The sequence below is a fragment of the Rhynchophorus ferrugineus genome, unplaced genomic scaffold (assembly GCF_030347505.1).
Source record: "Rhynchophorus ferrugineus isolate W39M unplaced genomic scaffold, kcgeb_rfMv2 rfM3, whole genome shotgun sequence".
Lineage (NCBI taxonomy): Eukaryota > Metazoa > Arthropoda > Insecta > Coleoptera > Curculionidae > Rhynchophorus > Rhynchophorus ferrugineus.
Window position 1 is genome coordinate 187,667 of NW_027472582.1, and position 26,839 is coordinate 214,505.

At 32.5% G+C, this 26,839-nt stretch overlaps 4 protein-coding genes across 9 annotated transcripts in view; 3 read left to right on the forward strand and 1 right to left on the reverse strand.

Annotated features, from left to right (window-relative positions):
- The window catches only part of Smr (nuclear receptor corepressor smrter), a 124,136-nt gene extending 119,192 nt beyond the window's left edge, over window positions 1–4,944 (forward strand). For all 5 annotated transcript variants that reach the window (XM_076399178.1, XM_076399176.1, XM_076399180.1 and 2 more), the window contains one exon: window positions 678–4,944. In XM_076399178.1, the coding sequence (XP_076255293.1) occupies window positions 678–3,601 (2,924 nt within the window). In that variant the 3' untranslated portion in view covers window positions 3,602–4,944. The remainder of the gene's footprint in view (window positions 1–677) is intronic.
- LOC143193168 (uncharacterized) overlaps window positions 1–13,800 on the reverse strand; it is a 26,442-nt gene extending 12,642 nt beyond the window's left edge. The window contains exon 1 of the mRNA XM_076399186.1: window positions 13,745–13,800. The gene's annotated coding sequence lies outside the window, so the exon portion shown is untranslated. The remainder of the gene's footprint in view (window positions 1–13,744) is intronic.
- On the forward strand, window positions 5,895–10,353 carry LOC143193169 (uncharacterized). Its single transcript, XM_076399188.1, has 4 exons — window positions 5,895–6,183; window positions 6,417–6,518; window positions 7,293–7,582; window positions 8,871–10,353. The coding sequence occupies exons 1-4, from the start codon at window positions 6,040–6,042 to the stop codon at window positions 9,394–9,396; spliced, it is 1,062 nt and encodes a 353-aa protein (XP_076255303.1). The 5' UTR covers window positions 5,895–6,039; the 3' UTR covers window positions 9,397–10,353.
- slgA (proline dehydrogenase slgA) overlaps window positions 11,288–26,839 on the forward strand; it is a 23,861-nt gene continuing 8,309 nt past the window's right edge. For both annotated transcript variants that reach the window (XM_076399183.1, XM_076399184.1), the window contains exons 1-3: window positions 11,288–11,976; window positions 23,085–23,293; window positions 24,331–24,512. In XM_076399183.1, coding sequence (XP_076255298.1) covers window positions 11,671–11,976; window positions 23,085–23,293; window positions 24,331–24,512 — 697 coding nt within the window. In that variant the 5' untranslated portion in view covers window positions 11,288–11,670. The remainder of the gene's footprint in view (window positions 11,977–23,084; window positions 23,294–24,330; window positions 24,513–26,839) is intronic.

Below are 26,839 nucleotides of genomic sequence, written 5' to 3' on the forward strand. Positions count from 1 at the left end.
TATATTTAAGTAAATGTATTTCATTTATTTAGTTTTACTTTGTGTCTATAATGTATAATGGTAATAGTCGCAAAACCTAATTTACTAAAATTTGCGACTTGGGACATTGGGAAATATGTGTTTTAGTAATTGCCCTTTATTTCGTTATTATTCAACTCATATCATTCAATATTTGTACCTGTAACTCGATTGCTACATTTATTTTCCTTCTTTTGACAAACATATTCTAATTTAACTATAATGAAGTATTTTGATAATTACAAAATGTTTTTAATTTATAGTTTTTTAAAATTATTTTCTTTCTTTTACAACGTTTGTTTTTTTAACTCATTTTCATCTTTTCCTCTTTCTTGTTTGATGACATCGAATACATGTTACATCATAAAATTTGTCATAATTATTAAATACTCGGTGTCGTTGGCCCAAAATCCGCACCAAACAGTAACTTCATGTTGATACATTGCCATCTGGTGAACCTTATGTGGATTGGTATAAAGGTACACTTTCGGGCAAAATTGAGATGCTAACGTACATTTTGATAATAAAGTTTTAACATTTTGATGTACTGCTGCATGGTGATTTTGATATTAGTCACGGACTGAATATTAAATAACGGGTTAATTGGACCTGCACTTATTGACCGGAATGTTTTAATCCAAAAAATTATTTTTTTACAGATAAAACCATGCAAGGTGTCTGCATTGTGTGCAATGCCCAGCTGGGTCCTCAACTACACTCCAGGCCACTTCAACCAAGCCAAGCATCCCAATACGGTCTACGAGAGGATGACGTACCTCTCAATTCTCGCGTTTGTAACACTTGTCGTTGTAAATGCGTCCGATCTCGCTATACCCACTGTCCGTTGCCCACTTGCCCTAATGCCAGGGGACGAGTCAAGAGATTGCGATCGTTTCCGTATCGCTTGCAAGACCTGCCCGCTGAGGTGCGAGACCCGATCTTGGCCGAGTTTCGCATACCCAGCGGCGTAACCAAATGCTGTTCCGTCTGTTTCAACCGAATCCAGAGGCGACTAGGTCCAGTCGAGGAATGGCCCGAGGAGGAAGTCACCCAGTTGAAGGCGGCGCTCACAGAACTGGCCGCCAACTGGCAGCTGATTGGAGAGAGGCTCAACAAGTCGGCGCATCAGGTGCGCAGTTTCTACGCAGCCAATCAAAAGCGTTTAAATCTGGAGAATTGTCTAGGAGACCGTAAGCCTACATTGACGGATGAGGAAGAATCGGGATCCAGTACCTCTAGCTGTGAGGAACCGATGAGAGAACAGGAACGACATTCCAGCGATACCGCCAGTGCTGCCGAAAGTCCACCGGTGCTACAGGGCACTAGTCAGAACGCTGTCAAGAAAGAAGATTACGATTCCAGTGCGACCGAAACGGCAGACGAAGCCCAAACTCCCGATCACTACCAATCCGCCACCATCACGCCAGTGGCCAACGATTATCAAGCTTGTTCCGCTCCCACACCTCTAAGCGTGAAAGAATTAGTAATGAACGTTATCGAAATATCTCTTAACAAAAATTCTGGTGTTCAGCAACCAGGACAAGTGCAAGGTTCAGGCATGGCTCCGACCATTTCTTCGATCTTAAATAACGACTCAAACGAGGTGACCATTGTGAGCGAATACAACTTAAACAGCATCCCCAATAGATCTCAGCCGCCGCTTCAGCCCCGGGCTGATATTAGCCTGACGAAGTTGGCGAACACCATTGGGGCTACGATAACGCCGGTCTCGGGACCCATACGTTCTCAGCCTCAACCCGAACCCATCCAAAGCTCCCGCGATGATTTGGTGGTCGTACAGGTACCAGATACTAGAGATAGTATTCCGGAGACCCTGGATCTGAGCATCAAGAAACCCAGAGAGCCCATACCGCCCTCACACCCCAAACACCCGCCGTCGAATATACATCGGTCGGAGCCATCATACATTTACCACCAGGAGAGAAAGAGTCCCGCCTACATTCGTACTTCGCAGGTGAAACTACCTAGTCCTCAGCCGGCTAATCCAAAGACGGGCTCAATTACTTTGGGAACGCCCATCGTTAATACGCCGACCCGCTATGATGGTCTTCTGAGGCAAATACCCGATGCCAAGATGGGTTCGATCACCAAAGGGACACCCATTCACACGTCGCATAGCTTGCAGGACAAGCGTGTTTACGATTATTTCACTAAACAAGGTCGACTGCAGTCTCAGCAAAACATCGCCCCTCAGCCGCAACCGTATCATTATCCCCAGAGATCCGCCTACGAACAACAGATGTCGGTTAGCTCGCAAATGTCTTCTCGACAAATCATCATGGATGATTATATAACCTCTCAACAGATGCACAGCAATAGGAGACCAGAAAAGCCGCATTACTATCCGGCCAACAGTCCGCACAGGACCCCGCCTCCGCCAAATCAACAGAGACAAGGCGTCATTCAAAGACATACCAGACCCCAACTTCAACCTTTACCAGGCCATGAAGCTCTCACTTCTTTAGTGGATATCGCTGTTCAGCAACCGAGTTTACCCGTTCCCACAGCCCCCCACGAAGGTCTGGGGAAAACTATCGCGGATAACATCATGGAACAACCTCATCGGTACCAGATTATCCAGCAACAGATGCGACAACAACAGCAGCAGCAGCAGAGAATCGATGAACACAGAAGAGCTTATCATCAACAACAACAACAGCAACAGGTTCGGCCTCAGCCCAGATCAGATCCCAACACTATGACAGCAGCTAGTCTGATAGACGCTATTATAACGCATCAGATCAATCAAACGGCTGAAGGGGGGCGAGGGGATGTCGTATCCAATTCCAGGGAGACTCGAGCTGGTGACTTGCTGTTCCAAAGTTTTCAACGTGATCCTCCGGTCAGCCAAGAAAACAACGGAGTGAGACCGCCGTCGGTTATAAGTTTAGACTTGGACTCCGATGTGATTAACAAAAATCTAACCGTGAAGGAGCTGACAGACACGGTGATCAGTCACGATTTCAGTACCCGCCCGGCGGCGTATTACCATCTCCAGGAGAACGTAAATGAGCAGTGGAAGCGACGCCTACATCAGCAACAACAACAAAAAGAGGAGAGCAAGCGGTCAGCCACGCCTCAGCAGTCGGCACCACAACAGGACGAGCGACAGATCATCAGGATCGCGCAACCTCAAAAATACCATCATGAACCAGTGTCCCCGCCAGAGAATAACCACTGGTCAGAGCAGAACTTCCGGCGCTATCAGCAGCCTCAGTCGCACATGTCCCCGCTCGACTACGTGAAGAACCGAATCGTGGAAGTGATGCGCACTGAAGACGATAAGAAAGACGTCCAGGACGCGCACGTTCCCGAGAAGGACCGAAGCGATAGTCCTGGTGAGATGGTGATCGATGAGGAGAAGCACGATAACGATTTCTCGAACCAACAGCAACAGGAACAGCAGCACCAGCAGGCTCGCGCCGCTCAACACCCCCAACCGCTACAAGGTGCGTACTCTTACTCGTATGTCCATAAGGACACTGCCAACGACAGCTCGAGAAGCAGCGAACCGAAGCCTCTCCTCTCTGCCCAATACGAACCGTTGAGCGATGAAGATTAACGTTTAAGGATGCGCGGAGTGTCGCGCAACGGTGTTATTTTTTCTTCTAAAGGAACTCTGAGCATGAATTAATTGTATTTAATAAGGCACCGGGTGAGCTTCCGAAAGTACTACCATGCCTGAACCTGAACAGGTATACCAGAAATTTTTTTCTTTCATATTTATTTTAGTCGTAACTTAAAGTTAAAGTATATGACGACGACGTTCCTCAGTCATGCTACTACTTTCGCGAGCGCCGGCAGTTTTAGATGTACAGGTTTTATAGGTGATATTTCTAGGTTAGAAAAATTTATATTGTTTAAAAAGTAAGAGGTCCCGCGGTGATTCGAGTCGAATGTTATTTTTCTAATCGTTATATAGCTCTGTTAATATCTTACTTCATACACGAGTCTTGAGCACGCTTCAGTCCCTTATCTCTGTTTTCACGTAAACACCATCCATGCATGGTCAAGGAGAACCAAGGTGAAGTAAGGATGTTACAGATGGAATGCGTCAAACCTGAGAGATTTCATATAGCTCAGACTGATTAACCTTAATTAAAGCCCGAGAGAAAAGTGAAAGAGTATAATCATCAGATACACAGTATTTTATGAACATATTTTACCTGTCAATGTAGATTCGACCGACAGTCTCTCCTAACCGTGTGAATCGGATTTTAAGTTCTATGAATATATTTTTGTTCTCTGATAATTAATAGATATATACATATATATTTTTATTTAATTGACATTTGACTTAGGGGATGTACATAATTTGTAAACAAGGAGATACTTTTTAAGTCGAAACATAGATTATAGTTGGGATATATTATATAGCAAAGTGGATATGTCGTAATGTAACGGTTTATTTATTACAAATTATATGAAAAAAAATAGTTCTTTGCATTTCCATAATATATTTACAGTCACTATTTTTTTCTCATTTTTTAGTTTTATTTTCTACTTCTAATGCACAATCGTAGTAGGGTGTGTATCTATATATATTTTTTTAATTTCTCGAGGAACGAGCGACGTTTATATTTGTAAATGTTTTATTGATTTATATTTTAAGGATACAAACTTGGGAATGTAAATAACTCAATTAAAATATGAATATAATATTAATATAAGATCTAAGGGATTTCCCAAATTGTAAATACTTGTGAATATTTTCATTTTTATCTGTTTTACAAGGTATATACTTTAAGTCTGCGCTTTGCGTCTAATGTTTAGACGAACTGATAATTTTTCTACACTTTAAAACAAAATGCTTCCAGAGTTAATGTACACGTCAATTTTTTTAGTTTGTAACTAGTTTCAGATGATGACTTGTTATTTTGTTGAAATAAATGAATATCAGTTGGACGGTTTTCGTTTATTTATTTTTCCCTCCCTCCATTTTCCCTAAATATACTATAGCCATAATATAGTGCCATCATGTCGTTTTTTTTTAATCTTAAATGTGTTTATATTTAAACCTATTTTAGACAACATCCAAATACAGATTTAAGCCTCAAAAATATATTTTCCAAGTGGAGTTATATAATTTTTGGGAAAATTTAGCTGGCGACATTTTATTACTCCAAATTGCATCTTTTATGATTTTTCACAGCATTAGAAATCAACTCGTTCCAGTAACAGGTTACAATATTTATGCATCCGTACATTTCTGCAATACAAACTATGTCATGAAAATGCTAGGAGCCTCAACATCTACCTGTATTAGCGAATTCAGCGATTAACATACTGGTTAAGAAATAACAAAGATTAATTACATCGAGATCTTGGAATTGACATTATCATCCCAAAAAAAAGAGTTCCTCAAAAAACTCAATTCTGCTATTATGTTCCAACACTGAAAAGAAGAAAATCATAGCAGTGTTAAGTAACAAAATATTATTTTTGTAGCAGTTAAGCAAACACTAACGGATTTTCCTAGATAATTATCTCATATTGTGAAGTAAAATGAGAAAATAATGTCCACGTTTATTACAGTAAGTTGCATGAATTATAAAATACTATACTATTTGAAAATAAAATAAACATCATCGTCGTCGAAAACCACAAAATTGCATCAGATAATTTTCAACGTATATACCGAACAAGAACAGATGTACCCATAAATGTTACAACTGCCATCTAATTCACATCACAAGAAACATTATTTAACGATCTGCTTATACCGGTTCAACCAAAGGGAGCGCGAAACTAAGAAGAAAATCGATATATGCGTACACAGTTAACAATCCTGCCAACTTCTTGACTTTGACCGGAGATTGGATTGAACTCAATTTTGGAACTATACAGGTTAGGTTTTCTTTCCTTGTCTTACACATTTGGTACGTAAGGGCAGTAAACATTCTTATTAGTATTCGTCTATGTTCTTGCACGTTGTTGGCTAAATTTATAAGAATAAGCCTTGGATAATTGAACTCAATTCTCATAATTTTTATTCGCATCATGGCTGCGGAGGGTACATACGAATATGAGTGTATGCGAGCTGAATTATTAGGCGTCGAGGCGCCAGACTATCAACAATTTATGAAAGAAAAAGCCAAACGAGAAGAGGCAGAAAGAGAACAATTAGAAGCCGCATCCTCGCAGGTATTTTAATACAACTTTTCATTATATTAAATGTTCAACACAAACCTTGCACAATATTCATAATAGCAAAATTAATTATGGCAATGAGAATCAAGGAAAAATATACTTGTATTTATTTTGTAACAGTTGTCAAGGTTTAAGACATCTGTAAATAAGTTTGCATCAGAAAAATGTTTGATTTCCAAACATTAAACTCCATTGGTCAGTTTTTTGGTTAATTTTTTTAATTTTAGTTACAGGAAATTCAAAACGACAGCTTGAAGAAATGCAACGGAAAATTAGATGAATTCAACAGTATATTGAGATCAACTCAACAAAGATTAAATAATATCACGGTAAATAAAATATGCGTTTTTGTTAAAACAAAATGGTTTATTTGTGTATTAATAAAAGTTTGGTGCAGATGATATAACAATCATTATGAATCAATGATTATTATTCCTATATCACGCGAATTAACACATAATGAATTTGTATGATTTTATTTGTAAAGACAAATGCATTACTATTTCTACGTTTAGAAAATTGGATCATTCGGATCGGTGAAATTCACGGTGAAAAACCGAGACGGGCATATGAAAATATCTATAAATTAGTTCAAAAGACTGTTTTCCTTATATAATTCAAGTGATATTAGGAATATAAAAAACTAGTTCTTTAATCTTTTATCACGCGAAAGACAATGTATATAAAAAATATAATATACACAATTTGTCATAACCAAACTACACATTTGCAATTAAAAACAATTCCTTATATAGGGTGCGCCATCTGTTACTTTTTTTTCGGATTTTTTTTATACGTTACTGAAACTGCGTAGTGGTGATTTTTTCAAAAGATAGTTGCTTTATTTATAAAAATTAATTTCGCTTAAATTAGTTTGTTTTAAATATAATGCCAGAAAGATTTAATAAGGAAAGAGTTTACAAATCTGTCCAAAATGTGGACTAGTGTATATAGTCGAAGATTTTTGAGCCTTTAAAGAAACATTTTTCCAACAATTGGAGCCATTATCGCTTTCTGGTCTAGGTAAGAGATGACCCACCCTCTATATATTTTTTTTGACTAACTTCTGAACCAGTAAAGTCATATTTTGAATATGTTCTTAGAGCCCATTCTCAAAATACATCAAATCAAAAATATTCCGCACCTCTCAAACCGACCCGCTTTCGAAACCGATTGAAGAATCCCAGGAAAGGAGCGCAGAAGACAACGAAACCCAAATTGACAACGAAGAGGATATGGATCAAATCGAATTGACTACGGATAGCAGCAAGAATCCTGACGAAAATATAGTAAAATCCGATAAGTCAATAATCGACTCTATGATCGACAAATTTGACTCACTCCAAACCGGAATAGAAGCACAAAATAAACAAATGAAACGTTTTATTAAAAAGTAGGTGTTCCTTTGTTATTAACGACAAGTATTGGCTGTTTAAGATAATTTAATCAGAATATCTTCTTAGTATGTATATAACACTATATAAATAAGGGGAAATGTAACTTATTTTTGCGTTGAAAGAAAATTGCGTATTACTAGTTGCCTACATTACAATCTGAAAATCGTTTATTTATTTCAACCAGCTAAAAGAAACGATCCATAGTAAAACTCTAACTTGCATAATTACAAAAAATTGTATGTTTATTAATATATTATCGTATACTTATTAATAATTATATTCATTTTGGATAAATTATCATTTGTCGCTTTAATTTTTTCATTCCTTGTACAGCTAGACAATTTTATATAATAGCTTTTATATAAAATAATACTGTTATTTCTAGAATACCAAAAATAATTTAATATTTTGTTGTCGGATTTTTAATCAAAATCTCCTTCAATTAGTAATTTCTTACAGTCTAGTTGGAATTTTGCCTATACATATTTACAACTTTTTTTGTTTGTATATAGAATTTGAGAATTTTTTTTCTGTTTTTAACTTTTGTGATTGATCTATGGATTGTTTTTCTATCTTAAACTAATATTATAACCAGAAATGAATATTTCTTATTTGTTTTCTCTGGCAAATATAAAAAAATATATAAACGTTATGTAATATCGTAAAATGAAACGAAATGGTATAAATGATCGGTTATTTGCTATAAAAAATGTGATTAATAAACTTTTTACAAAATGTAACCGTCATTCACCTTCAAAGCACTTACCATTAGATGTAATGTATCTGCCGAGTATTTTGATTTGAAGGCAACCATTGCGTTAATTAAGTATAACTGACGATTTGTATGTTGAAACCAGAAAAAGAAACCAAATTCAAACATTTGCAGCACTTAAAATATATGTGCATAGAAAGCTTCAATTTTACTATGGATCGTCTCATTTTTATCACCCTTATCATCAAAAGATAGTCAAAAAATACTTTGAAAGACTTGAAACGTAAAAGGAATTTATATGATGTTGTAGACTTGAAGAATAGATCATAAAACATTATAAGAATATTTCCCATTAAGATAATTTGAGAAAAAAATTAATGAGGCATTATATACTTATCTATATCTTAGAGGCATCTCTGCTCTTGCTCTTTCTTGCAACATAAACTGATATAATCTGGAAAATCGTGGAAGAATTTCAAATTCTCATATTCAAAGATTTTCCAGGTTTTATCTTTGTTAAGAACTAAACTTTATAAAGTTAATATTTAATTATTTCAAATATTAATTATTAGAGCTAAAGCCAAGCGAAAAGAGAGGAAGAAAAAAGCTAAGATTTATAAAATAGCCAATGGTGCTGAGGACGCAGACCAAAATAAGAAAAAACCCACGGAAGATGAAAGCGATGATAGCGAAATGGAGGATGCACCGGCCGAACTTGTTCGAACCGAAGACGGTAAATATAAGGTAATCATGAAAAAGGCCAAGAAAGATTCTGTTGAATATTATGAAAGGCAAGAGGCCGCTCGAATGGGCAGAGAATATAAGAAACCTGGGAAGGACAAAGATGCTCCTCTTTCGGACACCGGTGGTTCCGATGATTCCGATGTTGATCCGGAAAAGTTGTCTTTCTGCGAGTTTGTCCACGAAGACATCAATGGATTTTACGAAATCAACGACGTTCCTAAATATCCTCTTCGATTAGGGGACAACGAAGTTCTAGAGTTGAATAAACCCGCTAGGAGTGAAAGAGAGATTTATGAAGCAATGGAAATCGGTACAAAGTACGAGACAGAACAACTGTCTAGATTCGAACCTTAACTGTGTACTCTCTCTTTTTATCAAATATATATGTAGTGCTATAAAAACTGTGTAAAGGTTATTAGTAACGGGAATGATCGAATGAAAACTATTGAAACCTTCAGATCAGATTATTCGATAATCCAAAAAAAATAGCAATTTCATATGCTGGCTGTCTAATATGAAGACATGATTAGGGATGTTTTGAAAGTAAAGAGAATAATACATAAATTTCCTCCATGTTCCATTTATATTCGTTATTATTTAGATAAGGACAGGATAATAAAGTTAAAAAGGCAATAAATAAATGTGAAAATTTACATTATTTTTTAATAAATATTAAAAACAAATAATCATACAGTTAATTACTATCAGGCTTTTCATAAAATAACATTTTATATTTAAATATACAATCTTAGAGAGTGTCTAGAAACCACTATGTTAATGTATTTCGTCATTATTTATTGTCATATATAGCAAATACAAACTATACATGAATGTATTCCGAAATATCGTAAATATATCTACAAGGTTCTTATTGGTAACCTGGCGGGGTAATAGCGTTAATTCATTCGATTTTTCCCAACACTAAAATTTTTCTTACATATAATTTCAAGCAAAATAACTTGTGATTTATCTGAAGCAATCTTAACATCTTAACAAAATGGTTTTAAAATCATGAACATGTGCATGTCTTATGAACATTTATAAATATTTGGTATTAGATTGGGGGCTTCCAAATAATAAATATGTTGTATATATAATGGTTTTAGCCTAATACTTTAAAATTAATTAAAATTACTTTAATCGAAATTACCAGACATAATTCTACATATTTACATCATTTCCAAATATTCAAAAAGTTAAAGGTAAAACTAATTTTTGTTATTATAATATAATAGTAGTTGAAACTATATTTGATGTTAAAATTTTGTATTTGATGCACTTAATAAAATATTGGTAATATTTACCGATGTATTACAAGTAATTTTAATCTATCCTATAACGTCACTTTAACAAATTTTTAAGTTTAAGTTATGACATATATGGAGAATAAAACAAGTCTTTATTTTAATAATTTAGGATTATATTTGATTATTAAAATTAAAATTATTTACTTGAAAAAGAAGTGGTGAATAGACGGTACGATTTATACTGGCGAGCCTATCTTATTTCGACTGTTCTTCCCGTTAAAAATGCGAAATATATATTCTTCCTCCTGAAGAAACAACCAAAGGAATGTACGTGGTCGTATCGGGACAGCTTTTAGTTACAATTTTTTTGAATATCTATTGTATATTCCTATGTTTGTTTTGATAATTAATAATTACGATAACTTGTAAATGAAGTAAGCATCAAATGTCAACATTTGCTGTATTATTTGTGATTCAACAATTTTGTATCATATAAAATACAATTATATAATTTCGACCACCGTAAAATTTGTGGATTTTTAGAGACAAGGCATTATTCAGAACATAAAAATCTAAATAAAAAAGCTAAAAATAAATGAAAGTGCACGCGTATATGGGTATTTTTTAACAACAAACGATTAAAGTATAAAAATTAGTAATTAATATGATTAAAGCATGTAATAATATTCGATGCTATTAACAAGATAAGTGACATCATAATGAATTTCATACAAAAGTAACTGAAAAAAAAAATCAGTTCAACAGTGTCAAATAACTTATAGCTGAAAATGTGGAATTGAACAGTGCAACACTGAAAGCATATAAACAATGTGTTTAAAATTTGTTATTGCAAATAATGAACATTTAATATTCGATTATCGAGGTATCGATGCCATCTTAAAAATCCAATAATCTAGTAACAGATTAAAAAGATGGATTTGTTATTTGTAGATAAAGAGTGAGAGAGAAACGTAAATATAATTGACTTTGACAGACACAGTTGTCAAACGTCATAAAATCGAAACAGAACGTCGGAAAAACATAAACAAGTAACATTGATTAAAATATTTCGCGTTTTTAACCGGAACTACAGTAAACTTCTTTCACGTTTGCTTTGACGGCCGCTGAATCGTCGTTCTCATTTTGTTCCTAGTTACCGACCGGCATGATCCGTTTGTGCGCATGATCAGATCATACGGTTAAAAATAAGGAAACGCAGCGAGTTTACAGTCGTGTGCCAACACAGAGTGCCAGCTCGATACAAGGAGTACGGAGTCCTATAACGCCAGGTGTTGTTCATTAGAGGAGCAGCGAGCAGAAAAACCTCAATCTCGGATCGACAAACCTGAAAGATCTTCTTCCGCTACCGTACGTCAGTTAAATGGCTTTTCTTCGTCCAGTGTTCAGGTGCAGTGTATACAAAAAGTACGGTTTATTGATCGATAACTTAAACGCCGGTATCGGTTGTAAAATCGATGTGACACAGTCCGCTCGCAAGTCGACAGCGGCCACCAGTCTAGTACAAGACCAGCAGAAACAGGCCATCCAGAGTCCCAGGGATCCGTTAGATTTAACCTTCGAAGATGCCAAGGCAGCCTTCAAGAGCAAAACGAACTGGGAGCTCCTGCGGGCCCTTATCGTTTACCAGATGTGTTCCTACGAAGCTATTGTTACAAATAACATGAAGGTAAGGGTTGAGGTTCCTACTGTTATTAGGTCATCGGGCCAGAGAAAGTGCTATGCGCCATTTAAACTGCCCAAGTTAATTTTAAAGCTTTTTTGCGACCTAGTTTCAACTTCAACTAACAACATCCCATTTTCTAGAACAATCCGTAATATATAACGCAAATTTGCTCGTTTTTTTTTTGTGAAATGATCCATTAAACGCAGAACCGCCGGTTACTAGGACCTTGAGTAAACTTATTACCGATTCTAGACAGTGTCTGCCTTTTTCTGGGGCGGCATTTTTAAAAGAATATATCGAACCTGTTCTGGTTGGTTCATGTGATATCGCCTCTGAGAGGTGACGGGACAAGAACCGGAATGTTAAAAATCAAAAATTATAATTTTCGCTTGCACATTTTATTCCTCCTGTTCGTGATATCGATTGGTATTCTTTAGTAACTATAGTCGCTCGTAGAACTTATCTGACGTTGATCAGTTAAAGTGCGTTCCAGATTCGCGGCTTTTAACAATCGTATGACGTAGTTAGTAGGTTTTTTTAATCGAAATTACAAAACAGGGTGGTTATGTTCGACGTTACCGAACACCCCGTTTGTCAATAGCGAATCCTTGACCGACTTAGCCTCGTGAAATTTGATGTTGGCGTACGGCTCGCTGCAATCTTTTGCCAGAACACAAACTTGTTTTCTATCGATTTTTTATTTCGCCTTTCAACTGTTTGGTTAGGTAACCTCGCCGCATTTAAATATTAAAATTCCCAATGAGTGTTTCTTTAATTTTCAATACTAACAATATTGTTTAATTTGTTTTTTAAAATTACATTCTTGACTTACTAGGACATATTTTTATATGAATTTTTTAATTTACAATTAAATCATTTATATTGGAGTTTGTGGATTTATCTTATTATATTCTATAAATCATTTAAATAACTGGCCTTTTTACCTACTTTATAACATAGTCTTATACCAAAGCACACATTTGCCAATTTATTGATTTTACTTATTCTAACCAAAGTTATTTTGATCCATTTATATTTATGCTTATCTGGCATACATTTTTCTTAAACACGTTAATCGTTTAGTAAATTTTTAACGGTTTTGTAGTAATAATGTGCTGATATTTAATCGGATTTTACGCAGTACGTTTTTAACCAAATTAGTCGAAAATCCCAAGATATTTGATGGAAATCAGTTCTAAATTAATTTGTGAGTCAATGGAAATTTCTGACTGAAGACTGAAGAACTTATAGTATAATTTAGCTTGTTAATTTTTTTTCAATGTTTACTACAGCTTTATAATTCTAAACATTAGCAACATTTTAAAAGTTATGGTTTAATATCTCTTCATATAACATTTTCATTGGCCATATGTAAATTATATAAATAATAAATTGGGATTATCTATCTAGCAACTAAGGATCATATTTTGATTCGAATGGGTCTTTCTAGACACAATCAAATCAAACGATTCGTATTTATGATGAAGGTGTCAGAATATATTCTATATATATTAAACAAAGCCAGATATTATTAATATCTGGAAAAGTTGATTCTTATAATTTATTTTTAATGTTATTAACAATACCATTAGATGGATACAAGTAGAAAAATTGAAATATGTATCGAAATTTCCCACTTACTTTATTTTTTGTTGATTTAATTACATAATATTTTTTTAAGTTGAACACTTGAAATTCATGCTTAAAGTTACAGCAAGGTTATTAAATGAACACAAATAGAAAAAATGAAATAGGTACTGAAATTTCTCACCTATGATACCGGATATATCTGCCGCTACCAATCATATTTAACAACAGACTACAAACTACGCAAAACCCACATTAGTTGCGACTTAAATTTAAAAAATCGAAATGTTAATACTTACGAAGTAATTATTACTAACTGAGTAGCTAATGAAATTTACGGTTGCATAAGAAGACTTTTAACGAGCGCATCGTATTGTTTCATTTCAGTATTCAACTGTTACCCCCTTTGGCGAATCAATTCCGTTACTAGGTCAACGATCTTTGTTGAGTAGTCAAGCGGATAAAAGCTGATTCAACTCGCAACTGCAACTTGTACAGTCTTTTTTCTTACTTTTTAGTTACAAAAATTACAGGCGTAACAATTTTAACAACGAATTTTTGTTTTAGTTTCAAGCAAAAATATATTTACTCTTAAGATTCGCCTACCAAATTGTTTATTAGTTTATATCGTTTTATATATCACAAGATATATTTTCAAGTAAAATTTTCAAAGCAAACACTAGTCATCATTAAGGTTACATTCTTAAAGGTCTAAACGGTTGATTGATGTAATTCTAAGACATATTCTCTTAATGCGATAATAGAAATTGGCGCTTGGAATGAGGGCATTTTATTTTTATTATAATTCAACATTGATTGTTTAATCAAAAATAGTCTTTTAATAATCATCCACCCGCCATTTGGTATTGCATGATTATTATTCATTTTGAAATATGCTTTCGTTGAAAAACCTTTTTGTGCTGATAAGAAGTCATGCAGTAGTAAATTATATCTAAGACATTTTTATAATAATAATGCTTGTCTTGAAATACAAATATTGAGTTTATTTGACGAAATTAAACCGAAACTACTTTTATCCCAATCCAATAGGTATATTATCATATAGTAAATGAACTAAATAATAGCAATAATCAATCAAACTAATATTTCTACTACGTTGTATACATAATATTAATTGATTGATAACTCTTGTTATATATATAAGCACGGAGGCTTGTTTTTTTGTTACGTCAGTCAACCGTGAAATTGAAATACATAATTCGTTTTTGACATTGCCTGACATTAAATATTATTCCCTTTCGTGGTCTCCAAATTGTCGTCTATAATAGTAAGTTAATTTTGCATGCGGTTTATTTCAAGATATTTTTATCGGAACAACAAAAAATATGCTAATTCTTCTAGCTAGAATTTATACGCGTTTACTATACAGAGAATATGAAAAATTACGAAGAGAATAATAAAATGTGTATTTCATCTATGATAAATGGGTGATTTTTTTCGTTATCGTATAATCGTTTGCGACACAAAATTTCTCGCTTGTCTCGTCGAAGAATATAATCTACAAGTAAATATTGACAATACCTGTAGTACACGTATTCGCTGTTTTCTACTAAAGGCTTGAACATATAGCGGTACATAATTGGTGCTACAAATGTGAAGTACCACTTGGGTGTTATTTACTAGATGTATTATTAAATTGAGTAGTTATTTCAAGATATATGATACTTAAGTGCTATAATAACTAATTATTGGATATTTGGATGATAAGCAGCAGGTTCAGTAGGGGACATTAACAATACCATTTTGATAAAGTATAACGAATTGACACCGGCAAAGTCTCATAAATTTTGGGTTTAGTATTTTTTCAACGTACTACCAGGCAACCTTCTTCTTCATCTCATCAGGCCGATCTTCTTGATCTATGGAGAGACAAAACCTAAGGAGAAAAATGAGAGTTATTATAACTATATTAGGTTCGAGTGCGAATAGATAAGAAAACAACATTATCACTTAATATAAAAATGTTAATATACATTATCGAAAAAGATGTGTAAAAGAAAATATGTCTTAATTTATATTCATTAGCACTATTGCTGAATGTATTGATTCTGGTCATTTGTGAATATGCGGTAATAGCACAATCGTTGAAAAGTTATAGCTAATAACATGGTAGGTTCGTATACATCGTATAATACCAAATATTACACCACTAAATACATTTGGTCTTGAAGGAATGTTCATTGTGTGTACAAGGTGTTCTCAACTTTATATTCGTATAAAGCTACACCTAAAGCAAGAATTATATACCTAGGATACTAATCAATGGATTGGTACGAAACGAAGCAAGACAATTAAACTCTTTTCAATACTTACTAACATCTTATTTTAAGGATAAAGCTCATTTTCGTCTTAATCGACACGTAAATAAGTAGTATGTTCTACAGATCTGAATTATAAACCTTACTAATCTCTTCATTGATTCCTTTTCGTGATTTTCTGTGCCGATGTAGAGATATAATGAAGTTTACAATTTGATGATATTATTTTAAAGAAATCCTAGGCTCCTTATTTGATGTTAGATATCAAATATGCCATCTTAGTTAGATTTATTGAGGTTTTACCTTTTACCAGGATCGCTTAAAACTTTTACATTAACGTAAATAAGTTTAACATTCATTTTAGTAAAGAGATACTTGCATCTATCGTCTTTACTCGTGTAATTTTTAGATTGATTAGTTGGTTTATTTTGTTTGATATCTTAACATCTAAATTTTCTAACACACTGAGATTAAATTGTAAGGAGAATGACATGCTTAACATGGTCTGCTTAAAATTAAACACCCAAGTTTAATCACGATGGAAAGCAAAGGTAAACGGGAACGCGAAACTATTCTAATTTTAACCGGTGCTATGCGAAAAAGCTTTAGACAAAAGAAAGAGACCGAATGCGTGCAACTGAGTTTTCGGTGGTTTTGGAGAGATGATTTTCTAAGCTTTCAAAGCTAAGCTAAGTTAGACTTTCAAACTACGACAATCGACTAATTGCAGGCACCCTTTTAAAGGTTAATTTTAAAAACTATTTTATTCTTATAATTATTTCAATAAAAATAAATAAATATAAATATCATAAAATCATGGAAATGTTATTTGCGCGTTTGAGTAAGATTTCAATGAACTACTTCAGTTTCGATACAAAGAATTATGAACTATGAACAATTAAACGATCTGACCGTTTGGTAATATGGTTTCATCTACTACAAAATAATTCAATTACGATACAGTGTGTTTATGACGATGGCGGTTTTAAAGATTTTCGATTCGGCTTTAATAGCCTTAAAACGGTAAGGATGTCACTTGATTTTTTTATTAAATAAAGAGCCATGCAGTGTGATGAAACTTTTTCTTTTTCAACTCTTGCAAATTAAATTTAAAGGTCTATTTTATTTTTTGTTTAGTAAGTCAATATGGTGTGGTTAATACATTTTATATTTTCTGAATCAGAAAGAACTAGCTATAAATGAAACTAACATTTTTATTTTGCAAAAGTATAACTTGAATAATTAAAGCTCTCAATCTAATCATAGTCTATTGTGTTGTTTTTTCTCCCTAATCTAATCTACCATTGTACCTAATAATGTTATCTATAAAAAATAACAATACATAGTCTTTAAATTAAAGAATGCGCTATTGTACGACCTACACATTTCAACATTTTATTGCACGATAACGTTTTCAAAAGTGATTAGAACACTCCAGGCGACTAATTTCTGAATGGAATGTAATTTCGCTATAGTTCGCGATCAATTTCGCAAATTGTATTCTTTTTGAACTGATTAGATTTATTTCAATCGATATAGGTTTTAGCTGAATCATAAAAGCGTAGAACGTGGACGATATCCTTCCTTCACACCATTAAATTCAGGGGCAAGGGGGAGAAAATAGGCAATATCATTCCGAACGTGTATAAAAGACGTCGACCCAGTGACGTCAAACGAATCGGAAGGCGACGCCGACCAATAGGATCGCGGTCTGCCCAACACACCTCCACGCGAAAAATCGATTCCACAAGCGGGCGGATTTACGTACCGGCCGACGGCAACCCGACCCGATTGCTGACGCCCGAAACTCTTACTTTTTCGCCATGGTAGTCGCGAAAAAAATCCTCATGAGAATTAAATAACTGTTCGTTCGTTCGTTCCAGTGTGCGTCATCCACACTCCAACAGATTTGATCGACTTTATTTGTTGAACGAAATTGTTTACAGAATTATGTAAGAAAATGAGTCAGGAAATTCGGTTTTTATTGGTTTATCCAAATAATTTCACCTGCAATAGAGGTGAAAAACATCAAACGAATAATATGCATAAATTAAGCGCGTGAGAAACTAATCAGCATTTTAAACATTAATTAAAGAAATATTAAGTAAGAGAAAAGGTAATTTCGACTTTTCTTAACAGATGACTTCAAAGTGGCATATAATTTGATGAAGCCATACTTTTTTGCTTTTTTGAAAGATAACAGTAGAATATTCTAGTTCCAAACATATTCGCGTAGTTTGAATATATGGAGAAAGGATGCATAATAACGTAATTGCAGATTAAATAACAACTACATTAGTTAAAAATACAGTCATTAAATCAGAACATAAATAAACCATTATTTGAGTTATTTAAAAAATATTTTAAAAAAGTATACAGTTAAAGCCAATAACTCGAGGAAATTTGTATATAACATCAAGTAATACGTCGGTTTGGTGTTTGAAATCACTGAAAAACATATTTTTTAAAGAAAGAGCCTTTTACTATCTCTATATTCTATATTATTTATAAAAATTAATAGTAAAAACGTAATAATTTCATTTTGAAATTGGTGTAAAATAAATGCTCGTGTATGAGTTAAATTGCTAAATATCTCATGGTTTTGTACAATTGCTGAAATCATCAACTAACGTTAATTTAATTAACATTTCCGAGGTGATAGTCATGTATTGACATTGACACCTATCGCGTCGGAACGGGGGTAAAATGTATTTGTATAAGATACCATAGATCCTTGAAGGTATCCACCGCAAAATTAAATTAAATTCGTTCAGATATCAAGTACCGAATATTGGAAAGTAACAATTTTTTAAATTTCATAATCTGAAAATAACTAGGACGACCTTGGTTGAGTCGAAAAATCGTGAAATGTTAGGAAAAACTGCGTAAGGCGCCCACATATCCTAGTCCTCGTGTTGCCCTTGTAAATATTCAAAGGATTCCTATTCGATTTTCTATGTTTGATATTTCACAAGGTCTGCGAGACTGTCCTTGTTCTTTTTAACGTTCACTTCACTTTAATTAAGGTAAACACGTTAATGAGGTGAAATATTATTAGCGGAAACTTGTAAATGCAATGTATTTTGTGATTCCTTTGGCCCCGCTGAATTTAACACGAACAAGTAAACTGTATTTTTTGAAGAAAACAAGGTAAAGGAACAATAATTGTAGAACGGAAATTCAACATAAATGAAAATGAGTGGTAATTAGAGAGAGGAGGAAAAATATGAAAAAATGTACGGAAGAACGAAGAACAACAACGATTCAAAAACATAGAGGAGGAAGAAGAAAATTAACAACAAAAGAGTAAATAATGAAAAAAACAAAAGAAGGTTACGTACAGAATACGGCGATAGTTCTTCGTGGTCTGGTTAAGACAATCATTTTTACTAGTTCAATCATATATACGAATAACATTTTTCTTACGCAGTGGCACTTTCATACCCCAGTCTTAGAAATTTAGGTGAAAATCTATAATAATGTAAACCATAAACATCCTACATTCATATAAAAAAAAACCACACGAAATACTTCCTTAACCTTTTCATTATCTAATTCAAAAACTCATATCTGGAAATTATTTTTCCCTTTTTTATTTTGTTATATTGTTTTTAAGCTTAAACTATTCAAAGTTGATGAAATATTAATAAATTATTTTCACCATAATTGAATTCAAACTGAAAATTAATCAATATTATAGCATTGTGTAAGGGAACAAATGAGGAAAGAAATATTTAAATGGTTATTTGTACTAAATTAATCAATGGTCTGCGGTCGGTTATTAAGCTTTTTCTTACTTTTCAAATTTAGTGGTATTTTATTTTCGATCGATTCAAAAAAAAAACATTCGCTATTATTGAAAAAAATTATTACATTGATTACATTTTACCTAAATAACAGTGGCATTGTTCCAAGCTCACGTGCGTTCAGAAGATTAAAATAAAAAGATGGTTTTTGGTACAAAGTTAAAAGTCCAGATGCTTTTAGAAACTAACAACTATGTTTACAGTTTATAGGTATCGATTATCCTCTAAAATTAGAATAAAAACGTCTCAAGCTGGTTTTAGTCATATTATTCATCTTTCCAGTTATATGTTATTCACAAAACGTCGATTTGTTTTTCATTGAATATTATGATAGTCATAAAAAACTTAATTTTAACGTCAGTGAAAAATGAAAACGGTATAAAGGAACGCTGAGTTTGTTCGTGTTGTTTTTTTAATTTTTTGTCTAATGTATATATAAGTCTATATGTTTATTATTTGTTGTGTATTATAGTAATAGGTACATAAAATTTTCTTTTTTTTTAATTATTATTATGTATTTAAATTAGGCATATTTTTCTTATATATTATTTGTAACAGATGCTGGGTTAATACATACACAGTGAACAAAAAACTACTCACCTACTCAAAAAATCAAATTATACTCTAGAGCCTTTACTATTTAAGAATGTAAACGAGAAAACTAAATATTTTAATGAATTAATGGGAATAATTGCCTTTTATACATCATGATTTTGCAAAATCAGAATAATTAAGTCATATGTATGGTCAGTTACATTTTGCTGTAAGATATTAATAAACCGGTTTTATTTTCTTAGATATTTTTTGATGATTTATACGGTAGGTGTTTCTTTTTGTAAGTTGCATGGCTTTCATCCAAAGGCATATGTAAGTGGGCTGCAATGATATATCTTACAAAATGGATGTGTAACTTTTAATGTGCATAACTAATATTTTTGTTTGTGTTGAGTTTTAAAATGGTACGACGTTTGAAATTCCAAGAATTATTATTTTTCTTGTAATTTTTGAATATTAGCTACAAATATGTCGTTGAAGTAATGGTTAAATTATATTTCATGCCATACAACACAGAACTAAAATAATTCCATTTGTTTTTCTTTACAACATGAAGATCTTTCTGTCTGAAGGCTGTCTCAATGTTTGTCGAGTTATTGAAGATCTGTCATATATAGTGTTATAAGAGTACTTTCATTGAACAAGTGTTACTAGAGATATGCAACTTTTAGAGACGTCTATCGTTTTCTTAATAACCTAAACGTAAACTAAAAATAACCGTAAACTTATTTATTTTCGGACACAACTCTTTGTTGTTTATATTTTTTATACATTGTTATTGGATCAACAAAAATCTCTTCAACAAACTCTAACGAGAATGTTTTTCATTAAACTTAGTACACAGTAATTAACTAATTAAGGATAAAATGTAACAAAGAGCGAGTTAATTTTAGAAAATATACGTAACAGTTATTAACCAAATATTTACGAAAACAAGAAGGCATTTTTAGAATTGTTGCATCAAATGTGCACAAGTAATTTTAGACGGGGAAAAAACGTTTCACTTTCTAAAGTATTTCGGTTCATTTCGAAATAAAAAGTCGGACTTTGATCTGAGGCTTAGTCGTCTGTTGGAAAAGTATTCGGCAAGTGGCATTTTTCCAATATCCACACGCGCGGCTCGAATTTACTTTTTTAGAAAATATCCCGTGCGTTGTCACTTGTCCAAGTTTTAAAATCTCCACATTGTCTGCACGGGTTACAGTGCAGACGCGATCGTTTTTAATTGTTAGTAGCTACTATTCTTTGAAATTTCCATAAGTTGACCCAGGTCAGTTTTATTTACTTTTTGATTTATAGTTACAGGGCGTATTTCTAGATTGCAATAAATCTGAACGAGTAATCGTATTATGATACATATACATCAGTATACCAGTACTTCCGACTCAGAAGTTTCCTTCTTGAGCTACGTGAAACTGCATAAAGCGAAAATTTATGTTCATAGTTGAGCAACTTTGAAACACAATTCCTAATTGCACTACACCAATTATTAATGGTGTTTCATTCGATAAGGGCGGATCTATGTTGTAATGGAATGAAACAAGCCGTATATGAGTAACTATAAGGTCAAAATTCAAAACAAACAGTAATTTGGGGATGCTTTGCCATGAATCTCATGTATAATATTAAGTCTATTTAACTTTATACTTATTTAACCTACTACTACTTAACATCGAGGGCTTTAAAAAATGCAAAATAAGACGAAAATTACGTTTTAGAAAGTCGCATTTTCAAAGCGCAGTAACTTTTGATAGATTATAAGTATGAACTTTAATGTAGAATGTTCTATGGACTGTTACTTTTCAAACGGTTATAATATGGTGCCATCTGTTAGAAAAAACCAAAATTACTTGTTCCGCAACCTTATATAATAGTTTGTATGTTACATATCTATTAATACCCATGAAAGAATATACAGTTTTACTATATAAAATACAAACTATGATAGGTCAGTTTTATCTAATGAATAATTGATAATTTCATCAATATTATAGTAGCTCGTAAAATACGTTATGCCAGGTTTATTTATACGTGTTATGTGTTATTTTATTCTTATTAGAGAAAAGTGTCTTAACAAATATTTGAAAGGGAAATACGTAAACTTGATAAAGTAGCTGCATTATCAACGGATGTGCATTTGCACATTTAGCAGAAATTGTCTTATCTAGAACGGCTGTGTTGAGCGTGGTTAGTTTTATAATTATAATTACAAATGCACACCTGCAAAATATATTATTAATGTATTCAATGGAATTTTCTATAACAACACAGTTAATATTTATTAATTGCCTTTTACAGGCCATTTAACTGTCTAGGATGATTCATAACTCTTACTACTAAATGGTGGGACATTCACTAATACAAAATATCATTTTCATTATTAGTGAAAAGGTACTACTAATGGCATATTAAGCATAATATTGCTAGATATACGTCCGAGTCTAAACATCGATTGTTGCTGTCATTACTGTTTAAATAATTCCAAGTTAATGAAAATTACAGGGCATATAGAGTATTTTACCGTGAAGCGAACATTTACGTTTTAAGTTATATTATGAAAAGCGTATATTTAAAAGTGTGAGTGGATTTCTGCTTATGTCATATATCTTTAATAAATATAAATTCTAAAGCAATTTAACATCGATTTTCGTTTCTTTCACCGCAAAAAAAATTGAGAGCTTTTTCTTGATCCGAGGGAGAACAACATTTTAATATTTTTTTCTGTAAATGTGTCAGTTTTTTTGCATTTTTCAATGTTTTTTTCGATAGACGATCGATACTTTTCAATACTTTCTTTTCAAATTTGAAATCAATCTGCTAATATACTTTAATTTGAGACATCTTGCAACATCAAAAATATTAATGTATTTATGTTTCTTTACAGCTAATGAAAATTGCCAAAGGCATTCTAGGAGAAAGACTGTTTGTGGCACTGATGAAGGCTACATTTTATGGTCACTTCGTAGCGGGAGAAGATGAATTCAAGATCAGGCCAAAGTTGGAGAGACTTAGGTCGTTCGGAGTCAAGCCGATTCTCGATTACTCGGTGGAGGAGGACATTTCACAGGAGGAGGCAGAGAAACGAGAAGTAGAGTAAGTTGTTATATTGTAAAACATATTTATATTTTTTAATACTAAAGGCGTCATCATAATAAATCTTAGTAATAAATGGTCTATAAAACGTCTTCGTAATAAATGGTAGTAATCATTGAAATACTTGAGTCAAGGTTATATTGTTTCCCAATCAAGCTTCAATGATGTCCTAGAAACTGTTAAATAAATGTGAATGGTTCGTAGTAAAACAATTCGTAATATAAACAGGTTAATTATAAACATGCGAATCGATCACTTGATTTCTTAGAAGTATTTCCACGTAGAAAAACAAATATTACATCAGTTTACTATATTTGATTATTGTATATTCTATTTTACATTATCATCATTACATGTTCAAACTTTTTCGAAAAAGTTGACCTTTATATAGAAAATGTAAAATAAGTAATGTCTTTCAATATAACGTATGTATATATTGAATGAGTTTTCAGCAAGACCAAAGTATTTTAGAAAATGTTACTTATTTGCATACAAATATTTATATAAATACAATTATTTTCTCGGCTACCTATTAATTGGTATAATGGCATTGTAAGAATATTGCTGAACCGAATTTAGTATATTTTTATACGTTTTGAAAATAATTAAAACCATTTCAACTAGCCGGTTTATTAAACGGGCGACCTTGAGATAAAAATTGGATTAGTCATATCGGGTTACTCACTTTTGTCTCGATAATTTGGAGCATTGTCTCAAGGTCAGAAATGATCTTACATAAGTAATTTCGTTTCGAATAAGGGTTTTCTTAATAATTAAGCAGTTTAAATTGCTATTACCTTATTTTGTCTAAATTTTATTTAAATTGCTATTGCTTTATTAACTATTGAAGCGCATTGAATTTGAAGACGTATAACGGACTCGATTAAACAATCTTGATAGATAACAAAAAAAAATATTTTTAAATAATTAAATCATATGATCTATAGACAAAAATATGAATAAACACTTCATTGCAGTAGTGTTTACTTCCTCATTATAAGATCTATTGATTATTAATGATCGTATGATGTTTACAGGGCCTCAGTTCCAGCAGCTGGTGATCAAATGGAAGATGGTTCGTTGAAACAGTATCACGTGGAGAAAACATTCGCCGACAGACGTTACAAAGTACAATCAGCCAGGACTTATTTCTACCTCAATGAAGCGACTTGCGAGAGGAACATGGAAATATTCATTAAGTGTCTGGAGGCGATCGCAGGTATAAAAACAAGATACAAACCGTTGAGTGGCTTGGCATAACAGGGGAGTTTTAACATGTGTTGATTTTTTCATAACAAGCTAAAACTATAACAATTATTAATAAATAGGTTGTACAATGTTGAAATTACCACCATATGTAATTCTTGAACAATGAGTTATAACATTCTCGGAAGTTATTGCATATTGCACTCAGTGCAAACATAGAGAAAGTCTATATTTCTGTTTCGTATCTATTTTCCACAAGAGTTCTACATATGACAATCTCCCAATAGCAATATCAAAATGGCCAGTTATATTTTTATAGGCATACTATAATTCCGTCTAGTCATTTACATTTCAATTATATATAGTCAGAATCATATTAAGGATACAGGGTGTTTAAAAAGAAAATGTATATTTAGTGGATCAGAAAAATGTATTAATTATTGAAGTGCACCATTTGGGAATGTATTCCTTAAAAATATTCCAAAAAATTTTGTGTTGTCTAAATGAAAGTTTCGTTTACAAACTTTATCTTAAAAAAATAAGAGTGCAATTTCTCGCATCCACATTACATTCCATATAGTCATTTTAAATGAATGAATGTTCTGATACTTGTATTTCTAATTTATTGCATTCCAGTAGCCGCTGATAAGCATATTATTGACGTGTCAGCATATTATTTAGATGTGTATGTAAAATAGCGTGTAAGGATGATCAAGACACATTTAAAGGACTTCCAAATCGTTATGAACAGACTAGTTAATACTCTTCATTTTTTTACTGTGTTAAATAATAATGCTTTTGATTTTTCTATAATCTGTCAATCCTACATTATTATTATAATTTCATTTAAGTTTTATTACTTTCATTATGTATATTCCAGGGAATGACCCCCTTTTACGATGCTTTAGAGCCTTTTGTTACAGTAGACAATATTGTACTTTATCAATTCTATACATTTAAATTGGTTGCAAACCATTCCACTGTTATACATTTTCAAAAATATTCATACTTACATGTAACAATAGCGAAAATTGTATAAGTACTAACGAGAGTTTTGGAAAAAACATTAAAATATATTTATGCGTGCATATTTAAATATAACTTTTTTTACAAATATAGATCTTTATGCAGCATCAACGAAATTTTTTTGTACGGAAAATGCCGTTTCAGAAAGAATATGTTACAAGTGTTTTATTGTTTTAATCAATATTTCAATTCAAGAAATTGCAACTAATTGTAACCGCGTTGATATATGTGTCTTCGTCATTGATTAATCATTGAAATGAATTGTGGTCCATAGTATGGATGTTAAAACTCCTCATAATCAGAACTAAATAGACAGAACGCAGCCGATGGCCGCAATAACAAATCTAAATAATTATTTCGCCAGTTATTTTTAGTTCAATTTAAAAAAGAAACCATCTAACGCTCGTTCTAACTATTTATAAGCCAACATGGAATGTAATACTTATAATATTTACTTTGAAAGAGCGATTTTTTCCCTATTAGCACTTTACGTAATTATTTTCATCCGTTTGACTATTGTATGCAATTTATAATTGTCATATTATTTAGTCATTCGTTTTTATTTTTCTCTTGATGTGGCATGATAATATTTTTTGCAATTTTGATTTTGAACTGCAAATACTTAGAGGAGTTGCACTATTTATTGGTTGACCTTGTACATATTTATAATCGATATTATTTTAGCAATTTGTAAACTACCGTAATCCTTATGTTGTTGTACATTTTATACTGCGGTACTTAATTCTAATTAACTAACTTATTAATGCGGTTTTCTTTAAAACAAATTTCTATCCTATGCATACGATAAGCTTTTTAAGCTTTCGGTTTTTTCCAATAGTTTTAAAGTCGCCTGAAGCCATATTAAAGCGCGTTTGAAAGATAACAGTCCATAGAACAACACATTCTTTATAGTAGGTACTTGCATGTATTCTGATTATTTTTTACTTTCGAAAGGCATTTATTGTGGAATTATGGCTTTACCAGAAAAGTGGAAAAAAATATAGATCTAAACGTCACATGCCATTGGAATCTGTATTAATAAACTCATTTTGAAAAATATGAGAACCGAAATGTTTTTCTATTTTATAACTCATTATTATTTTTGTACTCAGTTATATTTAGTTGAAATGCCAGATCTATATCAAGCAACGCGGTAAGAATTCTATATCGTAAAATATCCTGATAGGTTTTATTTGTTTAATGTTGTTTCAATAAAAGCTGCACTATGTGTGCACCTATATATTAATATAAATTTCAGCTTACTCAACCCGTTTTATGTTAATCTTGACGAATGCAAAATGCACACTTTAAATG

Coding starts and splice junctions, on each gene's coding strand:
- LOC143193169 (XM_076399188.1), top strand. CDS start 6,040: ATGGCTGCGGAGGGTACATACGAATATGAGTGTATGCGAGCTGAATTA. Junction 6,519..7,292: donor AAAGATTAAATAATATCACG/GTAAATAAAATA, acceptor ATATGTTCTTAG/AGCCCATTCTCAAAATACAT. Junction 7,583..8,870: donor ATGAAACGTTTTATTAAAAA/GTAGGTGTTCCT, acceptor ATTAATTATTAG/AGCTAAAGCCAAGCGAAAAG.